The sequence below is a fragment of the Trachurus japonicus genome, chromosome 16 (assembly GCF_045865225.1).
Source record: "Trachurus japonicus isolate A0001 chromosome 16, Traja_1.0".
Classification (NCBI taxonomy): Eukaryota; Metazoa; Chordata; class Actinopteri; order Carangiformes; family Carangidae; genus Trachurus; species Trachurus japonicus.
In genome coordinates, this window is record NC_140922.1 from 23,719,831 (window position 1) to 23,742,024 (window position 22,194).

Consider the following 22,194-nt stretch of genomic DNA (forward strand, 5'->3'; position numbering starts at 1 on the left):
GCTGAAGCCCAAGTGACATTACTCAACCAGACAAGAACGGAGAACGTGCACAGTTCACCTTCATATTCATTTCACATCCTGTGGCACAAAACCAGGCAGTTATACAGTGACACAATTGTGTGGCTAACTGTTGACAGTGGTCGGACATTATGCACAGTGGGACTGTGGAAAAACTGGGCTGCTGCCAGCCTGTTTTTCTTCTCTATTGAAACATCAGACTGTCATGGCAGAAATGGATGTTGCCAGGCATCACTAATGAACCAATTAATCAATGAATTAGCTGAGCAGCGATTAAATTAATGCGAGCTGGACTGGCAAGCGGCAGTCGTGGATATATCCTGGGGAAGGTGATTAACACACACACAGAACAGGCAGCAATCAACAAGGCCACTATTAAGTTGGACAACTTCCTGAACTTTTCTCTTTTCTAGCTAAATATAGCAACTTAATTCATTTTATTTGTATGTGGACGAGAGAAATATTATCATATTTCCCCATGCAGCTGCACAGCGATGCTAATAGGCTGCAGAGCTATGTTTTCAAGAGGGATTGTCATTTGTGCTTAACTTACATTATCTTAGATTTAATCTATTGCTGCCAGTCTTCAAATATTTTTCCTCTGCAACAAACAGCACCGCTCTGTACGACATTAGTTGGGTTGGGAGCTGTTGTTAAAGAACTAATATAATATCTATATTTATTTATTGTAATTCACAGATTAATGTAATGTAATGCTCATGCACGTACCTGTCATCACATCAGGTGTTAAATACCCATGCACTAATCAAAAGCCCCCACTTCTACTGACTGTTTTACATATTCTAATAATTAGAAAAGCTTTCCCTATAGCGTTTATACTGTTAAGGTTATAATACTGTCTCTAATGAAATAAATACAATAGGATGGTATCTATAGTCTTGGGATCGTAAAGGTGAAAAAGTTTGCTTCTAGATGGCCAGAGAGATATTGATAGATATTCATAACTCTTTTTGTAATTTAGGGATAATTATTGGTCCAATAACTGTGATATTGAATTAGTCCTCATTTTAATGGAGGCCTCCAGTGTCCCTTCAATGAAACCTGCAGGTCGTCCAGACCCCAACGATAAAAGCTACTTCATCCTGTGGTTTATTACATAAATTAAACAGACCTGCAGCTGGCGTTAGGCACATCCTCTGGTATTTGATGCGCCTGCATGTCAGAAGGCGTACTGTACGAGCCACGCCCACATTGGTTCTCAGAGTGGGGTCTGGAGCACATGCAGCGGACAGTCTTCTTGAGCAAGTTGTCGGCATCCTTTAGGCAAAACGAGGAACAGTGGATTCACTGGATTCATTCTTAGATTCCACCCTCACCACTTGTTTATCACCATGTCAACAAAAACAGTGTCCCCTCATGAACCCATGGGACTAAATGTTATAAAACTGGGTGTCCATTAGGCCCAGTCTTCAGTTCTACAAGCGCTTTGTGTAGATGTGTGTGTGTTTAGTGCCCAACAATGCAGAACTCATCATAATCAGCTCTGTGTGGGGCCGTCGGCCCAGCACTGTACCGCATCATCCGCTGACATCCAGAGTCTCCGGCCCCCCCACACTCCAGTTGAGCTGAGACGTTATGGAAGGGGAGGAGGGTGGGGGGTGTTGGTGGGGCTCCCTTGATTATGTGACATCCTCCGGAAGACCGCTGGAGTTGTTTCCTCCATTACTTAGAGGGGAAAAAAAGAGGCCTTTTCACTATTGAGACTGTCACTCTCAATTTGGACTAACGGTAAGCATGCACACGGCCTCCTGGATACCACCCCCCCACACACACACACACACACACCCACCTGCTCTCACCCCACTCCCTCAGACTCACCCGCCTCCCCCCCTCCTCCCTACGCACACTACCACGCCACGCCACCCCAGCCTCCCCTCCCCCTGCAGCGGATCGCCGTGGTGACAGTTTGATTAGATCATCAATCGTGGCCGTTAACAGCGGTTTTCCTGAGCACCTGGACCGGCAGGTCACAGCTGGCTCTGAGCTACCGCTGTCCCCCTGACCCAGAGCTGTGTGTGTGTGTGTGTGTGTGTGTGTCGAAGGGTGCATGCAGACACACAATTGCACATGCAGTTGATTTTTTTTTTTTTTTTTGCGTGTGTGTGTCCTTTTGTGTGCAAGAGCAAGCTCTTTGTAGTGTATTTGTGAACTTCAAAGTAGATGTATGTGTATTTGTGTGTTGTGTATAGTCCCATGTGCAGCTCCGTGTGTGTGGCCTTATTTGTGCTCATGTCTTCACTTATCCATGTCTATGTACAATGTACAAGGCAGGGTGTACTATGCACAGTTGTGTTGGGTGATTGTGTGAGCATATGTGATTTTGTACTGACACCAGTGCGGGAGCAGAGCTTTATTTAGATGTCCACTGCTGTTACAGTTCAGTAAAAATGGGAAATGCATTTCCTCAGGGGGCCTTTAGACCCACCTTGTTATTTTCTGATAGGCTTTCTGTCTGACCCGGGAGGTTAAAGCGCTAATAAAAGTTTTTAATTCTTTAAACTGGTTGTGGGGATGGAGCTTTCCAGAGAACGAGGCTGATGACAGGTGGAAATATAAATGTTTATGCATGCTGAGAGACTGCTAGAGGGATGAAGGTAGAGGAACAGAGAAATACAGTGGACTCCAAATAAACAGAGGACACATCTGTAATCTGCGTGTTCCCTACCAGATACTTTCCACAGTGTATATACTGTAGTTCTCTGTGTTTTGCAGTTACACAGATACCAGCCTGTAGCAGTTATGGCTATTCATCTGTGACCCCACCCCCACCCCCACCCCCGCTCCATCCAACACACACACTTTTTTTTTTTTTGTACTGTAGCTGCGACACTGCGCTTCACAAACACACACATACATAAATTCACCTGCTTCCCCACGTTGTCGGCGGCGGCGGCGGCGGCGGCTGTATCGGGTTTCTCGTCGTTCTGGTAAAGCAGTTAAATTTATGGGCTAACAATAATGGGACAAAGTGTGCGTCTCGTTGCGATTCCTCAGGTATTCCATGATTAAATAAACGTCCCCAGTCTTTTCATAAAGCTTGTTTATGGCAGCGTGGCACCATATGCTACTGCTTCCACCCCACCCACCCATCTCTCCCTCTCGCTCCCTCTCTCTTTCTCTCTCTCTCTCTGTTTAATTTCGACTCTTTTTCTTTGTCTCTCTCTCTCTCCGTTTTTCCCTCCATGCTTCATACACTGCCCTACACTGCCTCTACCAGATGCAGGCTAGCCATTATTCTGTGGCGGAGTCGTGGCGGAGAAGCTAAAGTTGTGAATTAACATGTAGAAGCCATTACAGAGTGATGATGAAATCCATCTGTGCCGTTCATAGGTGGTACTTAGCAAATTGTCTGCGTTGTAATGGCACAGCAGTAACAATATGATTCTGTTTTATCAACCCCAGTTTCTGTTCCAGTCTGCTCTGTTATGCCGATGCTCAGATGTGACTTATTTGTTGGATCATGTTGAGTATTTGTTTTCTACACTGCTGGTCAGGGCAGAGTTGGGGAAATTAATTTTAATCATCTTGCTTCAGCTCCAAAATGTAGTTGTGAGAAATTAAAAAAATGCTTGTGCAGTATTATTTAACTTTGTATTGCATAACCACTTCTCTTGTCATCAATCCTTGTTGTACTTAAGAGCAAGATGACTGACAATGTACTATGTAAACATTTTTTATAATGTTTTTTAATGCATTATCTAAATCTATCTTAGTGTTCTGTAACATTCAGATCGAAGCAAACACCAGGCAGTATGCTGTGAATTTTCTAAAAGCTTACAAAATACATTTATAAATTTAAAAATAACTAGATCTTTATGTTTATCATGACGTATTTGAACACACATTAACTCTGATGATCGTGTTTTGTTTTTTGTCTGAAGAATGGGCGACACTCTGTGACTGGATAGTTTTGACGACACAAACACAAGCAAAGCGGTGAAAGTTAGGACTAGTAATTAATTCTCAAAAGCAGTGTATGACTGTGTGTGTGTCGGTGGTGTGTCAGGGGATTTAAAAGGGAGAAAAAAAAGAGTTTCTACAGAACAAAGTCAGAAAAGCAATTAACTCCTCCAGCCAGGACATGGCAGTAAACACGTGTGGTTGTTCACTATATCGTCTTGTTTGCCTCTGTCGTGGTAGAAGGCCAGACACACAGAGACAGACTTTTGTAGACTAAAGACTTTTGTTGTGATTATTAATGGCTATTTCACATTAATCTCCTTGTGCTAATATACTCGACAATGGCCCAAATCACCTGAGCAATGAGGACGATGGAGGCGGCCCTGTCCCCTCTGTCCAGCCAGTGCGGTATAGCAGCCCCCACCCCGCACCCCCCCCCCTACCCCACCCAATGACCAAGATTAATGAAACCTCCGCCGTTTTTAATTAGCACGGCTGCAGTCATCAATTACGTCTGCCCCACCCCAAATACAAATATTGTTATATTTGGGGGAAAAATTCTTGATTTATTTCATTGTGGTGGCCGAAGGAGTGAGATGAATGGCCTCCCATCATGGTCATTTGCAGGGATGAGGAGGTGGAGAAGAGAAGGGAGAGCGGAGCGGGGGCGGAGGGTTGGGGGTAATAAGATCACTAGCGGGGGGGGGGGGGGTTGTGTCGCACATTCAGTAAAATAGAGGACGTGGACAGGGCCAGCCAGGGAAAGCCAAGTCTACAGGGAAAGTCCAGTCTGGGTCTCTGCGTCCCTGCACTGGGATCTGAAACTATCCTCCAACTTAATTAGACTTTCCTTGAACCCAGTGCTGCGTGATACCAGGTTTTCAGGGGCCGATATGAGTTGCGGGTAGTTGTAGTCTTTTTTTATGCCACCTATGTCTGCCTAAAATATTGCAACATTAGCATTTTTAATGTTTTTCTGCTTTTGCCTGACACTTCTGGAAAAAGTTGGATCAAGTTTCTGAGCTGTTTTATTAAGTCTGAGTATGCTGAAGGTTTTTATGTTCTAACTAAATGCTAAGTATCTATTTTGTCATTGTGACTTGAACACACGGAGATGGGGTGTATATTGGTGCATATTTGAAATCAACATTTTCCTGTTTACAACAGCACTGGCAGACAGGTTGGGGTTGCTGGCTCAATCTCACCCACGAACATAACTTCCCTCATTACAGTTTATGCACTAGGCAAAAGCACTTAATCCATAAAGATGGGTGTTGAGAATAAGAAAGCATTAGCAAAATGCTGTGCTACAACTTAATGTGTTTGTCCTTGTGACAAGAAATAGGGCCTGTGCCAGATCCTTTTTTTATCTCTTCACTGCTTTTCTAACTCCACAACGCTCATATTTGAAGGTATGTCTCCGTCCAGTTACTGGATGCAGTTTGGACTGGTTTCAATCCTCGCCTGGTCCAGCTCGTTCAGATATGACACAGTAAAGTATTGCAGATATGGTATTCGTATTCTCAAGCTTTTTCCATACTTTCTTCTTCAAGAGTTTTCATGTCTCTGCTGGCTCCGGCTCAAACCAAGTCTAGACGTGCATTTTTTTCTTATACAAGTATTCGGGTATAAATTGAGTTATGAAGAAGAATAAACTCTCTTCCAAATCAGTTTTTCAAAAAAAAAAAAAAAAAAAAAAAGCAATAGTTGACTTGTTGGTAAATGATTATCCTCCTTTCTGCAGTTTTTCACATTTGCTAATATCTGACTATATGTGCTGTAATAACAGTGCTCGTATACTCTGCTTTATGATTTGAAGATGTGCATGAATCCGTTCTGTGGTCTGGGAGTTTGGGTGTTTATGCTGCGGTGAGCCACCGACCATTTCACTTGTGCCGGCAGCACACACACACGCAGACACACACACACAGATTTTAAACCCTTACTGCCACAGCCATCGCCTGCCCACTGACTCCAGAGAGAAGGGTGGGAAACATCTTGAATATTTTATGAAGCTCAGGGACCCCACCTCTTGTCTTCCCCACCCTGCAAAACCACCACTGCTGCTGTGTGTCCAGCAGTGCGCACACACACACAAACACATGCGCACACACACACCAGCACAAAACAGAAATAATGTTTTAAATGCAATCATTGTCAGGCCCAAACAATGTCATTTATCAAGGGAGCATTTGGGACTGTATAATAAGTTTCACATTATTAATACAATTTTTCATCCTCTGTCAAGCCTATCTGATTTATGGCACGTGTGTGATCTAAGGTGATCATTGAATTACAATTTCAGTAATAAGAGAGAGAATGGACCCGGCCTTTTACTTCTGCCCAGTGGAGCACACACACACACACACACACACACACACACACACACACACATACACACAAATATACCCACACACGCGCACACACAAACCGGGATAACCAGCCTCCAGTTGTAACATACAGCAATTACACGCAACATACAACAATAGCCATAACCGCCTTATCTGTGTTATGATTTTACCGGTAATACCACAGAACAAATTACCTAAATATTTGTGAGTTAAACCAATATGTCAGCTTCCTAAATTCAGTGAGGGAGAGAGGAGAAAAAACAAATGAACCTAGGCCCCTGTTAATTAGATAAGGGACATAGCTCATTATTCTAAAATGATATTGGGACCCAGAGAGTAAATATGAGTGGCCTGTTAGGGGCTTGGTAATGGGACGGGGATGCACGTCATTACAGGGCCGAATGATTTACAGCTAGATGCTCTTTGATGTATAGACTGTACCTTTTATTAAGTGGCTGTCGTTACGGTCACTGGCTCAGTCATTTCCCTTTGTGTCTAATCAAAATCCATATCCAGACACCCCACCATCCAGACCCCAGCCGCTCCAGATGGGGAGCTAAACAGAACGGGAATGTTGGCGTTCTCCTTCCCACGGTCTAACCCCCCCCTCCTTCATCCCCCCCCTCCACACACACACCCCACTCCACCCCGGCGCCCCATCCCCAAGCCTCAGCTCACATTCAGCAATCACTACCGGAGATGCTTATGATGCAGATAATATAATCTAACAAACAACGAGAGCAAATAAACAAATGGAAATGTGAAGTTCTTTTGAGGTAATTAAATAACAAAGACAGACTCCTATCATAACGTTTGGATCCAGTTTGAACAAGTATTTGCACTATTAGCAGTCTTGCTTTTTTCGCTTTATCGGATTAACTTGTTGTTGAGGGCCCACTGATCGGCGTCATACATCATCCTGTTTGATTTCTGTTTAGAGCGAATTTGGGGAAGCTGCTAATTGGATTGCGGGAGTCTAGCCCCGGTTAAAGATGGTAAACAGCGGAGCAGACTTGTCCCCCAACTCTCAGCCCCACAGGCTTCTGAAACGCCGGCTCTCCTCAGGATCGCCACAATTTATGACACATTTTCTCTGTATTCTTAAAAGATAATTAGGTTTATCACCCATTTTTTCTCCCTCGCAACCCCCCCTTCCTTCATTCCCTTTTGTGTACCTGAGAGCGCACAATTGCAGCATAAAAACATAAATATTTCTGCAGCACAGCAGCGCTGGCAGGTGAGCCTAATGAAATTCTAGGAGTGTAATTTGATTTACGAGGTGCTAATGCGGCCTGATATTAGAGAGAAAAAGCTCTGATATGGCTGCCTTGTGCTGTATTTAAGGCCTATCAGAAGCCTGATAAAGAGCATCCTGTCCTCAGCACTGCGGCTGAGTTATTGTTGCAGATATTCATATTGATAGTAATTCTTCCCGACGCAATTTAGTGCCGGCAATATATAAATATGGAGATAATAGTTAATTTTGGTGGCTGCTCAGGTTGCGATGCTTTAAATTCAAGACTTGCAAAAAAAAAAAAAAAAAACACTTTGAGTTGTGAAGCATCTGGACACTTTTTAAAGTGCCGGTTAAAGGATGGGAGGGGGGTTGAGAAAGGGCCTTTGACCAAACCCTGTCACACAAATCAGATTTCCAGTACATTTCAGCAGCTGCTAATTTGAGCAAGAAGCTTTTTGGAGCTCTTGATTTGCAGTGTTTCAGTTGAAACATTTTCATTAATAGTCTGAAATCTGCAAAACCTATTGCGCTTTTAAATTAAGTTTTGAAACAAGACATCACAACACTCACACACTGAGAAAAGACACACAGAGAAAAGAGATCGTTTGGTGTCGGGGTGTTTTGTCCAGAGTCATGTTGTTTCATTCTTTTGCACACAGAAAAAGAAAAAGAAAAAGAAAAAAGAATGACCTCTTGTAATTTAAGGTTGTGCAAGCTCAGGGGTGTGTCTTTGTATTGTGCGTACAGACTCACATTTAGGTTTGTGTGTTTGGGACTATTGAGCTATGGCTCATAATAAAAACAGGCAATAACAGGGCCACCACAGAGGGACATGGCCTTTGTGCCTCCCTGCTCCCCCTTCACTCCCCTCTCCCCTCCATGCCACCTCCTTCTCCTCGTGGCCTCTCCCCACCCCCTAAGTTATGGGCTGAATAACTGCGCAACAATATTAAGATAACATTTCCTGATTGTTTGTCAGGCAGGAGGCTCCTTCACCCCGCTTTCATCACGTCCACCGTGTTCATTAAATTGACAATTTGTATTTGCCCTACAGCAGGATAAACAGGAGCTTATCTGATGGGCCTGGTCTTTTATTATTTATTTCATTATCTTTTCTCTCTCTCTCTCTCTCTCTCTCTCTCTCTCTCCTCCTCCTCCTCCTCCTCCTCCTCCTCCTCCTCCTCCTCCTTCTCCTCCTCCTCCTCCTCCTCCTCTTTCTCCCGGGATTGAAGGTAAACATAAATCAGCAGCAGCATCTCTGTTGTGTGCAGTTGTTTATATTGCAGTCATATGCAGCAGCAGTCCTCTCAGAGGAGCTTCATCTACAATACTCTGCAGACACATGTGGCCTCTTCATGGAGGTTTTAGTTGTTGTTTTGTGTGACATGCTGGCTGTACACTCCTGCAGGTCTCAGTGTGATATGGCTCGATAGATATTTCACTTTAAAATGCCCTTCTGCTGGGATAATTCTTGGACTTTTTCCTGTGAGATTCCTCCGGAGTTTGTACTTTTGTTGCATCTGCTGCATCAGGCCACAGATCATTGTCTTTGTTCATTTGAATGTTAAACTAGCACCATCCAGGAAACTGATTTAAGTACCCGCAGACCACAATGACTACAGCGCTCTCCAAAGCATTTCTCCTAAGCAGTGTGAGCGATGATGTTGCCCAGTTCGATATCTTAGCCTTGGAACAAGCCTGTCGTCGGTCAACGTTGTGCACGCAAACGAAAACTAACGAAGCCAGATCCCTTACTTAGGAAACAGTTGTCCCAGAAATTTAATCTTTTCCCCATTTTTTACCCAACACCCCCCTCTAATCATGTTTCAATTGACTGCCATTGAAGGAAGAGCCTCTCCTCAGACACATACATAGGTCCGAACCCAGTCAGACACCATTTAAGGCTTACTCAGTCTTCCTCCCAATATCTTGGAGAGCTCAGGGCCAAATGATTTAATCTTCATTCAGCTAATTTAGTCTGGATTTAAGCTGCCGGGTTGTCGAAGTGCAGAGTGATGGAGTCTGAAAACAGGATGAGAGGGGAAGGCAGAGGAGGGGAAAACGGAAGGAAGGAGGGAGGGAAAACAGAGAGCGAGAGAGATAAAGATAGAGCGATGGAGGGAGAAAGAGAGAGACGAGGGAGGAGGAGGGGGCTGAAGATGATGATCCATCCTGACCCTAGTGAATGCTGTCATGTTCCTCCCTCTAGGTAATCTCTCTCACTCACTCGCTATTTTGCATGTGAAAATGCTCTCCTGACAGTTGCATATCAGATAAATTTTCTCTCCCCCCCTCCTCCCTCGCCTCTACCCCCCTTTTCCCTTCGCCAAATAAACAACAGTCTTCACTTTGAAGTTGTCTGTTTGTGTCAGTTTGGCTTGAGGCGAGAGTCGGCCTCTCTCTCTTTCTGTCTTTGTGTTGCAGCGTGAGAGCATCGGCGGATTATTTCCTCTCACACCAACCGGCCAGCACCACAAGAAAAAAAAAGAGAGAGAGAGAAAGAGACGGAGGATTTTTAGCTGTCCAAAAAAGGCAAACACAAGTAATTCAGTCAATTAAAAATGCTCTTTGTTTACATGCCCATTGATTAGTATGATGCTGCACTGCATAAAACCAAAAGTTGCAGTCAGGAGGAGCGGTGGGGTCGGTTCGGCCTTAAGCTATGACAACGTCAGTGAGCATCATAAACATCTTTTTTTTTGTCTGCTGCAGTGAAGTGTGGATTTTTGCTCTTAATCATACAAACTGACCTATTTTTAACACACTGTTGTTTAGTTTTTAACCGAAGCCAATGATTACAGTTTACACTAAACACACACTCTCTAAGGTCCCCCTCAGCAGGCAGCACCTCACCACTTGGGGGTGACAGTGAGTGTGTGGTAATGAGTCAGGTCTTTCTTTCCAACCTCCTGTTTGAGGGACAGTAACTCCTCATGAGGGATTTCTATCACAATTCAGGCCAGCGTGGACTGTGATGTTCTGACAGAAGCCCTGTATACCCGAACTGATGACAGGATCACACCAAGGTATAGATATGGTAATGAGTGACAGTATAGACACTGCAGCATGCAGCTCTTTGGATGTACAGGCAAGAGGCCCACCTGGGTCTTTGAATAAATCTGCACGGGATGTCAATCATGTCGCTCTGCTTCGTGATCAGAAGGAAAAAAGAGAGGGAGGATGAGTATGAGATGGAGATGGAGAGATGCACGAGGAAGAAAAGCAGAGAGATAATTGACTAGAAGTAGAAGTTGCTCACGGTTACAGATGTTTATTCCTGCTGTGGCCTCTAGCTGATCAGAGCTTGACAGGAATGTGACAAAGTGAAGGAGCAGTCAATGCAGGATTAGAAATGTAATTTCTGAATAATCCTTCCTTGCATTTGAATGTTTATATTTATATGGTTACACAATTTTACATTATTTCATTATGTTTGAAACACCTTGAACAGAGCCCTGTTTTAAGTATCACAACTGTAGGCGTATGAGCTCCTCGCTTGAATCCATTCGAAAAGGTTCCCACAGCCTGAAGTTTTATTAGCAATGTTTTGACCCAACACAGGTGTCTCTGTCAGGGAAATACACAGGGGAAATTAGGGATACATATTAATGATTGTTGTCATTAGTAATCATGTACCAATTGTTATATGAGAAACACGCATCACACTTATCAGAGCCTTGAATAAGTACTTGAAACGTCTTGGGCCAGAATTCAAATATGTTCAGTTTACAATTATATTAAAATCTGTGAATCCTCCTGCTTGGCTTTTATCGAGAAACAACTGACTTCTTAAAATGGTTTTCAAGCCCAGATAACTACTATATGATGTCATTCACTGCTCATTTTGTTATTTATGCAGTAAATCTAATTTCTGTCGTGTGAGTATTGAGAAGAGGAAGAGTGATGGAGACCTGGTTTAGGGCAAGGCATTGTGAATGTCTGGATTCCAGTGTGGAGGCTAATTTCTATTTTGCACTTATAAATAAGGATATATAGATGCATACATAATTATTCTCACTATATAAACTCTGCATTTCTAATTCACCGGCCCTCATTATCACAATAGATTAATTAGGAACAGACTGGTTTTTCTGTCAGGACTGTGGTCCACATCTGTAGGTTCCTTAGCTTTCTTTCTTACACACAGTCAGAAGCAGAGCCATAGACAGACTGTATACTTTGAAAACCTAAATTCTCGGTTAAGAATTGCAGAACTTTCTCCGGCTATGTTGAATCTTAAATTGGTTACTTTGGCAGCGTTTTCTGGATTTATTTTGGTTGTTTTGTTGGTTTTAAATTCAGTTCTCCGAAGCATAATAAAAAGTCCTCAAATTTAAATTGGCAGACCTCCCTGTCTCTCTTACTTCTGTCTCTCCATCTTTCCCTTCCTCCCTCCTTCACACACACACGCACAGTACGCGAGCACATTAACTCAGTCCCTCTCCGTCTTTATCTCTCTCTCTCTCCCTTCCCTCTGCCTCCTACCTTTGGTGTGTTTTGCATGGTGCCTGGCTGTTTAGAGGCAGTATGCATATGTATGGGCGGGACGGTGGATCGTGACGGGATCTGACATGCGGGGACAAGATCAAAGTGCTCCATCTGATCCCATAAAAACAGACGCAAACCCTCCTCTCATCCTTACAAAACCCCCACTGATAGTCAACTCTGCCAGCCCTGACTCCTCCATCTTCTCTCCTCTCCTCCTGCCTTCCCTTTCTCTCTCGTTTTTCCTCCATCCCAGCATGCCGTGTGCCCACGTCAAGGCCTGCCTGCCTGCCTGGCTCTGCGATTACGCCCCGTGATAAACAATGGCCCGTTTAGCTCATAAAGCAGGAGTGTTGTGCATAATGCTTACAATAAAAGATAGCATCTCTTCACTCATCTTATTTACCTCTCCCACGGTGGCATGGGCGACAAGCTGTTCTATAAATACCGCAGGGAGGAAGGAAAGGGAAGGAAATACAGATGCAGACTTACATCTGCTGGTCAAATAAAGTCTCTGCCAAGTCAGTTGATAAGAAGGAGAGGAAAACAGGGATGTTTAAATATGCATTTCAGCTTAGAGCCAGGTGATAAAGGCGCCATTTTAAAGCTGCTCCATCCCTCCTGGTAAGTGAGCTTAAAATGTCCTCTTCAACTAGTTGGGGACGACATCCATATCACATTTAGATTTATCTTTATGCAACATATAGATTGATATGGAAGCCAGGACATATTTTCCTCTCCATCTCTCCCACTCTCCACCTCCCCATGTTTAATTCCCCCCCTTTCCCTCATTCTCTTTTGCCCCCCCCACTCCTGCCCCCCACCTTCCAGTAAGGAAGATGTATGAGTTTGAATTATTGATTCAGACACATGCTACATGCTGCTTGGAGTCATTATTTGTTCAGGTGAGTGTCATGCTGCTCGCTATGAAACAGATACCACGGGGATTAAGCGACACAATCAGGACTTAAAGACAGCCGCCCTCCCTAAAATAACATGGCCCTCGCTGCAAGACGAATGCTCCCCAAAACCCGACTTCATTTGTTTATGACTCGCACATTAGTCATTCTGTGCCTAAATTATAGCACGGGGGTAAAGATTAATTCAAGCGCCGGCTTTTTCTATTGTTTTTACTTGTGTGTGTCTCTTGAAGCCTAATAATACAGCAGATGAATATAGGTGCAAACATCCTACACATAGATTTAAAAAAAAAGACACAGCTTTTGTTGCGTCGTAGGCGTCGGCATGAAGAATAGACAGATGTCCAGCGTAAAGGAAGAGCGGCATGCATATTCACATTTTTTGCTCTGATTCTAAAAAGAGGCATTTGGCACCAGACGAAAAAAAAAAAAATACACACCACACAAGACGCTTTTGCATTTATTAGATTGATACTGACTATCTGAAACACAGTGAGCACTGATACTAATGATGTGAATAAAAAAATACAAGAGACTTGTTTGTAGAGAAGTTAAGATGGAGGGAAGCTCTGGTGCAGGAACCTTAAGAGAGAAGCGGGAGGTAAAATGTTGCTAACTGTTCATTTAGCCCTGGCTAAGTGGTCAGGGACGCTGGACAGGTGAACTCTATTCTCCCCACTGGCCCTGCGGGGTGTGTATGTGTGTGTGTGTATGTGTGTGTGGACTGTAACAGAATTTCTCTAGTCCTCTGGGCCCTGGTGCAAAGCAGAGAATAAATGGTGGAGGTGGCAGGCCAGGACAGAAAAATCAATGCCTGCTTATACAGACATGACACACCAGCAGCCAACTGCATTCTGTGTGTGTGTGTGTGTGTGTGTGTGTGTGTGTGTGTGTGTGTGTGTGTGTGTGTGTGTGTGTGTGTGTGTGTGTGTGTGTGTGTGTGTGTGTGTGTGTGTGTGTGTGTGTGTGTGTGTGTGTGTGTGTGAGTGAGTGGGGGCGTAGATGTACAGCGTGCAATCATCCAGCCCCGTGCTCCGTGGGTGTGAGTGCGAGTACCCAGCAACCTCCATTTCCTTTCTCACAGAGTAGATTTTCTAGCATTTTATGTCAGCTTTGGGATCAGTAAATAACTCTTCGTTTTTCCCCTCCTCCTCCTCCTCCTCCTCCTCATTCCTCTCTGCTTCTCTTCTTCTCCTGCAGGAAGTTTGAATGTGACTTGTGTGAACGCTCCTTCAGTGAAAAATGGGCCCTGAACAACCACATGAAACTACACAGTGGGGAGAAACCATATAAGTGTGTCTGGCCATCCTGCCACTACGCCTTCCTCAACCTGTCAGCTATGAAGGACCACTACAGGACGCACACTGGTGAGACACTGAAGTCCAACACACATTCACAACGAACCTTTACTGCTCTACACCTACATCAACTACATCGACTTGCTGTAAAAAAGTGCAAAATTCATAATATTTGCTTTTTCTTTCCAGACGATCAGTGTTTCTATGAGTCGGGGACAAAGGGTTATTTATCAAAAACACTACACTTGGATCAGACAGAATGTACTTTTTCATTCCTCTATTGCTCCAAACTATTCAACAAAATGAAGTTTATGTGTTAACTGTGAAAATCTCACATTAATTATGAATCTTCACAGCTTTGTTTGGAATAAATATACACACGTTTTTGGCCGATAATAGCCATGACTTGTCCATCTGTACTGATTTACAACATCCAGAGAAAGTCGAGAACCAGTTCTTGGCAGTTTTCGCAGACTCTCTTGTTGCATGTTGGTTAAACTCTTACCTCCCGATCCCAATAGGACCATCGCTATTATATGATGTTACATCAGCCAGTTACATTTGAATAGAGACAGTGAATAGTCAAAAGGAGAGGGAAAACACCAAAACAATGTTTGAATTTCATGTTTGTTTTTGTTTTCTGCCAACCTTCACACTTGTAGTGTTGCTGAGTGTGGGTATCGAGGTAGTGTGTGTTCCCCAACTCATATATGTGTATTCCAAAACTCATTGTCACATGTATTTTCTCCCAAATCCATCTGGTCTCTAAGTGTGTGTTTGTCAAATCCATCTCATCCACAAGAGTGCTTTTTTTTTTCCTCCCATCCGAACCTGTCCGGTCTCTGTGTGTTCTTTTATGATGCAAAATGGTAGAAATTCAAGTAAATGTGAATGTTATCTGGTGTGAAGTCTGTCCATTTATATAATTTACTTCCCACCTTTTATCAAAAAAGAGAATGTGTAGATTCCCAAATAGTTTTAAAAAAAGATGATTCTTACAGTAGTTGTCAAAACTGAGTAAAACTGAGTTTATATTCTCATTTCAACCTTTAAAAAAATTTAAATTTTGAATATACATACATAGTCTTGCAACAAAATGTCTTTCTTTCTCACTGCAACATTGGTTTAATTACAAAGAAGCTGGTTTACAGCATCATGAAACAAGAAAATGGATATTTTCATTATGTGTTCTTATATGCAATGCTTTTTCTGCCTGATACCTTCCTTCTCTTTTCATTTCTCCAAGTACAGTAGAGTACACTGTAGGACTGTTCTCAGTCCTGTTTTTTTTTTTTTTTTTTTTACTTTCTAAAAACTTTGGATAGACAGATGGTGCGGTGGGCGGTGGGAGGATACTGTCTTGAATAATAGCCCCTCGATAGGAGCCCAAGTCAGCCTCTTTGAAAGTGTCTTTATGCTGCAGCCCAGCAGTTTCCCCTCGGCCTCAGTAATGTCCCACACACAGCTCCTTGATGCCCTTTTAAGTCAATGACAGAAGCAGCAGCAGCCAGTGGCCTGACAGCCTGACTGAGCGCTTGCAGGAGAGCCCTCCATCCGTCACGGGTGCCTGCTGTGTGTGTGTGCGTCTCTGTGTATGTGTGTGCGTGTGTGAGTGTAAGACTTGGTGAATGTTATTTTAAATGTGTTTTAACAGTGATGTAACGTCAAGGCACCTCTGACATAATTAGACGTTTTATTTTCATTTGTTTCCAGCCCTCATCATTCCCCATCAGGCGGCTGGCGTCACACTGTCACCTAACTGTCACCTGGAGAGGCACAGGGTGGTGTGGTGTGTTAGTGGTGGTGGTGGTGGTGGTAGTGGTAGTGGCATGTGTGTCTTTGTGAGTTTGGCAGGGGAAAAGACTGGCTTGAAGAGAGTGAGTGAAGTGATTAAGATGGAAAGGAAAGTGATTGAATAAAAGAGCTTGAAAGAGCAAAGGGTGACCAAGTATGAACATATGAAAATGGGAGAATTAAGATTGAACCTGAAACAACCTCATTTTCATGAGCGACAAGACCTGACTTGATTAGTAAGACCCAAAAAAGCTAACACAATTTGCTCTGCTCTGACCTCTGGCATTCCTTTGCTAGTTGTAATTGGTGCAGGGCTAGACTGTTAGCTACAGCTATACAATCATTGCAATCACATTCCAGCAGCCAACCTGACACACTGAAATATTATCTCCATGTGTGTGATCTGTTTAAAGGTTGTAAATCGGCTCCTTCATGGCTTTAAGATGCAATACTAACAAATAAGTAGGAGATTTAAAACTTTAACCAATGTATCCTGGGAACAGAGCAGTCAGTAATGGAAGAGATGAGAGTCGGTGGTGGTGGTGGAGTGGGGTTGGGGGGGTTGCGTGAAGGGTTACAGGACGATGACTAACTGGGGAATTTGTACTGGAGCTGTGTGTAATGATACACATATCTAGCTCATTAGCTGGAACTGTAAAAATTCAAAGTCTCTTGGTGAGGAAAAACTCAAGAACTTCATCACAATGACAAGTTTTGACTGATTTACTTTTTGTCAAGTGTGTATAATTGGTTTATAATCCCTTGAAATAGCATTTCTAATCCCTTGCAACAGCAGTTGATGTCATGATCTAATGCTGAAACAACATGATAGAGATTCAGCGTAGGCTCAGCACTGAGACAACGTGTGAAGAGGTTTGAAAACCACAATCAGAGAAAAAAAATGTACTAAGTAGATAATAGGAAAAATGCAGTAACATGTAGATGAAGTGTGGTATTATGGAGTTTCAACATGTGGCCTAGACCTTGACCCAAACATTGTCAAGCTTTGACTTCCTCTACATATTTAAAGGGAGTGATATGGGAGCAGAGTGAGTAAGAGTGATACTCTGTATAAGGAGTTGGGGTGACTGGTGATGTCTATTTTTTGTGTATTTGAGTATCCATCTAACTTCTGCCATGCACATCCAACTATATGTAAGATAAGCAGCCAAACAGTGCTGATTGTATGTTTCCTCATCATATTATTTATACTAATCTAGATTTACTAATACAATAATGCTGGGTGACAAATAGTAACTATTTCTATTCTGACAGTGCTAGTTTCTTTATTCATATATCATATATACATGAATTATCAACCATAGTGAAGACTAGTGTTTTGTTTGCCACATTAGCCTCCGTCTTGTAGCTTGTTAGGTTGTGTATACCCAGTAGGTACACATTTCTGCAGTGGTGGAAGTGCTGAGATGAATTACAATTTAAAGAACCATACTACACAGTACATTCTGCATAGTCCATTATAGTACTTATAGTACAAAACTCAATTGTACAGTTCTTTAGCGAATGGACTTCACAACTTTTCCACCATTTTTTAAAGCATTTCAAGAAGTATTAAAAGGTCAGTTTGTGGTAAAATGTGCAAGGGATCGTTATTGTCCTTTCAAATGAATAGTTTAAAGGGGAACTATGCAAGTCCGGTTTCTGTTGTTTTGCTAACCCTCCTCCTGGCCATGTGCATTTGGTTACAACAATGCCGAAATCAATCAATTGAGTGGTATATATAACGTTATATATCATATACAATGTTAAGACGTGTATATTTGTGTAGTTGAATCCGGTGACCCTGGTCTTGAAGGTTGGTTTTCAGCCCAGAGAGGCTCGCACGTGAAGGCAGAGAGCCTCCATTCTCCCTCGTAACAAGTTAAGCCATTTATTAAATCATCACAATTACTCCAAAGCTGTTTAATTTAGGTACAAATGTAGCATAATTCATCTTTAAATAGCTAACAAATTAAGCTAGAATTTGTCTATCTTTGTCTTTTTTTTGTTACTTTTTCAAGAGATTTTTGTCATTTATTGCTTATACCAATGTGCATAACAAGTATGGGAGGCCAGGACATCATAAATTGTCAGTTCATCAATGAAGACTTGATGAAGACAAAGTTAACAATAAACACATTCTCTTTGAATTCCTACTACATGGGGCCAGGGAGCTCTTAGAAGAAAGTATCTGATTTCATCATCTTGTGGACTGAGTCCCTCATTGTGACAGGCACAGTCCCCCTCCCCAAAAAAAGAAAAAAAAGTTAACACCTCCACTCTCCTTCTCCTGCCTCTAACCGGATTCATTGTTCCTCTCTGATTTGTGTGTTTTTTATGTTAATCACTTTCTCCTCACACACCAGTCGTGTCTGAGGAAGGGGGAGGAGGGGCGGGCGGGCGGGGGGTGGGGGATTCAGTGGTCGTCAGCCGCCAGGGTCATTTGTAACGGCTGATGAATGAGCGACTCAAATAAATAAATAAGTGCACTGCATCTGACCCACCCAGCTTTCCCAGGCTCTTGGGCGTTGTGGGGAGAGGGGAGGGGGGGTTGAACACAGCGACAGGGCCACAATTGATTTCCTCATTGCTTCAGTTTGTCGCTTAATCTGGCGATATGCTGATAAATCTTCGCACTTTGTCAATTAATTTCCCTGAAAAATGAGACCCAAAATGGCGAGCACATCAATACAGCAGCGGATTCTGTGTCAAAAATTAAGCGGTAAAATTAATTGCCCTCCCATCCGCTCCTGCTAAAACATAACTAATGAGGGAGGCAATTATAGCTGCATGCAGACTCCTCCGGGGTTATTTAAAACACACACACACATATACATATATATATATAAATATATATATTCACACACATGCAAAGAAAAGGTTGTATATTTTGACTTCAAAGTTCTTTTATTGTTTCGCAATAAGGCATATTTAATTCCAGTAACGGGTGGAGGTGTATCATGGGAGCAAAGAAAAAGGAGCAATGAGCTAATATTCAAATGGCCAAAAAGTTTAACCGCTCTCAGTGCCACAGTGACACATTAGCAGCAAATGGGGTTTTGAGGGATATTTTTGTGTCTAGTGGTAGTCTTTATAGCTTCACTGGGTTGTGTATGCTTTTAAGATGATGTTTTTGACCTGTTTGTCTGGCCTTCGCATCTGCAGTCAAACAGCTGAGAGTTGATGTTTGAGCTGAGAGTTTGGAGGCAAGGTTGAGTTCAGGCAGGAGTAAAAAGATGATTATGAGGTGTTAAGGTTACTGCTATGTTAGAAAAAAGTTTAAGGTAAAGGTTAAGTTTTATTTATGTACATATAAAAGGTAGAGGTTAAGGTGAATCAGAGATGAATGTTGTCAGCTTAAGATTGTGTAGAGGATGGGGGGGGGGGGGGGTGGTCTGTGCTGCTTTAGCCGGCCAGATCCTCTGGTGTTGACAGCAGCATGTCACTCTTGTAACTGCCCCGCACCTCGCCGTCCCCACCCCGGTCCTCAGAGGGCTCACCGCCACAGAACAGCAGATGAAAAGCACATATGTAATTTATCGCTTGCGTTTCCTCCTCAAGAATAATTGTGGCGACCGCGGCTGGGCGTAGGGATCGATAGCTATGGATTTTTCTGTGGTGGGGTCTTGTAGCGTTGGGCGTAATGAGAGAGGGAAGGGAGGCAGGAGGGGAGAGGAGGATGGACCAACACTGTTTTTTTTTTCTTAAGAGGAGAAAAGGTCTGACCAGATGCTTAGTAACTCATCTAGAATTTACAGATACAGGATGAAAGACTTTTTCTTTGTTTTTTGCGTCAGAGCTCGTTTCTTTCTATGTGCAATTGGCAGATACATGAACACAAGATTATCTGTCCTGGATATTTTGGATGATTTATTTTTGTATAATGACAGCTGTAAGTTTTTCAAGTAGAGGCTGTTAAGCAAAAAAAGTTGGATCAACTTTGATTGATGAAACACTTCAGATTTGAAACCACGTTTTTAAAATAGCCATTGTTTTTGTTTCTTTGCTGTTTCCCAGAATTCACTGTGTTTTTACATAATCTACACAATGGCAGTACTGTCAGACCAGAAATATAAACTATTTTTCCTTCTGTAGACTTCAGACCGTCAGATTATGGTGTGCTTTCTCTTTTCCAGGAACATCAGATATCATGTCTTTAGCACAGCATGTGCAGAATTGTGATTTCATAAAGTAGTAGAACGGACATTAATTAATATGAAAACGTTGTTCCGTTAAAGGCCATCCACATGGGGACTGGAAAAAGGGACCTGTATGAATTGGTTCACAACTGCACCTTTTTAAGGCTGTTGTTCTCTCTTTTAAGTGGCACTGCATTAAAACTCTTCTCACAGTTGAGTGGCTTTAAATGAGTGTAACAGAGGGAACTTGAGGCTGCTTTGTCTCTGCGGACTCGGTGAAAGCTGCTATCTGTGCAAAAGAGCAGCAGAGCACCGCTGAGGCCCAGCTGGAAGAGTCACCCAAATGTGTTATCAGTGTGTGGTGAGAGATGCAGTTTAATATCAGCATTTAGATGAATATTATAGTGATGAAGATCATGCATGCAGCTTGCGTCTGTATGTTAGACATACTGCATGTGACACCTACAGTGTTTCCATACATGTGCTGGTACATAACATGCACATTTAGCACACCACATGCAGTTTGATTTGTCTGTCTGGGTATCTGAACCTTTGTGTGTGTGTGTGTGTGTGTGTGTGTGTGTGTGTGTGTGTGTGTGTAGATTTGCATGCACATCTGTGTCCATATGATAAATGTGTTTGTGTGTGCATGCACATGCATTTCCCCGAGTGAGTCTTATCACAAATGCCGTTGTGCATGTGTGTGTGCAGGAGTGTGTGACTGCCTGTGTGCAATGGCGGAGAGAGAGAAAGAGAGAGAGAGAGAGAGACCATCATGCTGTTAATGACGGAGCCAGATGCAGGGAAGAGAGGAGGAGTGTAAAAAAGCTCTCCACACTCCCCATCTGGAAGGCATCGCCCCTAAATGAAGTTGTACAAAACCATCCCATTGATAATAAAGCTAATTTTTATGGCTCTGACAAGTATGTAATTATGTTCAGCGGTGCTTTTCAGATTTTATCACAGTCAATAAACCACACTGGCAATTTCCCGTCCCCCATTTGACATATTTACACGGATCCATCTGATTGGAGGAATTAGTTAGCTGTGAGAGCTCTGATGGATATACACTAGTGATCTGTGACTTCTGCTTGGCTCATCTGTTAGCCAACTAGACCCGCTGCTCATCTGTTCAGTCTGTCTTTTCTTTTCTCGCTTTCTGCCTTTCTCCTTCTTCACACATTTCTCCTCATCCATTAGCTCAATATTTTTCTTCCTCTTTGTCCTTATTTGAGCTCTAAGATTTTTGCTCAAAGGCCCCTCGGCAGTTGTTTCGAGTTAAGAAAAAAAATCTCTCGTTCCTTCTTCCGCCAGACTTTTCCTCTGAAAGCATTTATACATCTTCCTCAATAACCCTTCACTTATTACCACACCACATGATATTTGAGGTTGCAATTTCACTGCTCAGTTGTATTTGTTTTTGATTAATGTCGATGCAGCTTTAAAATTAAAAAAAAGTATTAGAAACAGATTAATTACGCAGAGCTATGTTTAGCTGAGGCAAACAGAAGAAAAACAACAGAAACAAGGCAAATGTCAGGAACTGTGTAGCTTCGTGAATGAAACTAGCTTTTACTAGCATTTTATTTTATTATAAAAGACATCACTTGCATTTGCAATGTGTCAAACTAAGCATATTCCAAGTGCACATCCACATGTCGGTTAATAAAGAACACATTAAATACATATTAAAAATATAAACATGTTGTATTTCAGTTTAATTGGGTTTATTAAGCTGGATTGGATTTAATACCCCTCGATATTAAAGTTTTATGTCTTTTTAAGGTTTGAACAGTTAGAAATACCCTTATTTTTCATGGTTGTCTTGATTTCATAGAGTTAAACTAACTAAAGCTTTTTAAATTTGACTTTTTAAATACTGTAAATATCCTTCAGCATGTGACATGTGCATGTCGTTCTAATGAAAGATAGTTTTGGGTTTTACAACTTGTAAAAACATTTGCTATGTGCACACCAGTGTGAGTGCCTCTGTCTGCAGAGAGGTTGGTTACACTCTCTTGCCAGCAAATC

The 22,194-nt window shown here is 42.5% G+C and overlaps 1 protein-coding gene across 1 annotated transcript in view; it reads left to right on the top strand.

Moving 5' to 3' along the window:
• znf407 (zinc finger protein 407) overlaps window positions 1-22,194 on the top strand; it is a 146,183-nt gene that overhangs the window by 74,179 nt on the left and 49,810 nt on the right. The window contains exon 6 of the mRNA XM_085802682.1: window positions 14,133-14,299. Within this exon, the coding sequence (XP_085658808.1) occupies window positions 14,133-14,299 (167 nt within the window). The remainder of the gene's footprint in view (window positions 1-14,132; window positions 14,300-22,194) is intronic.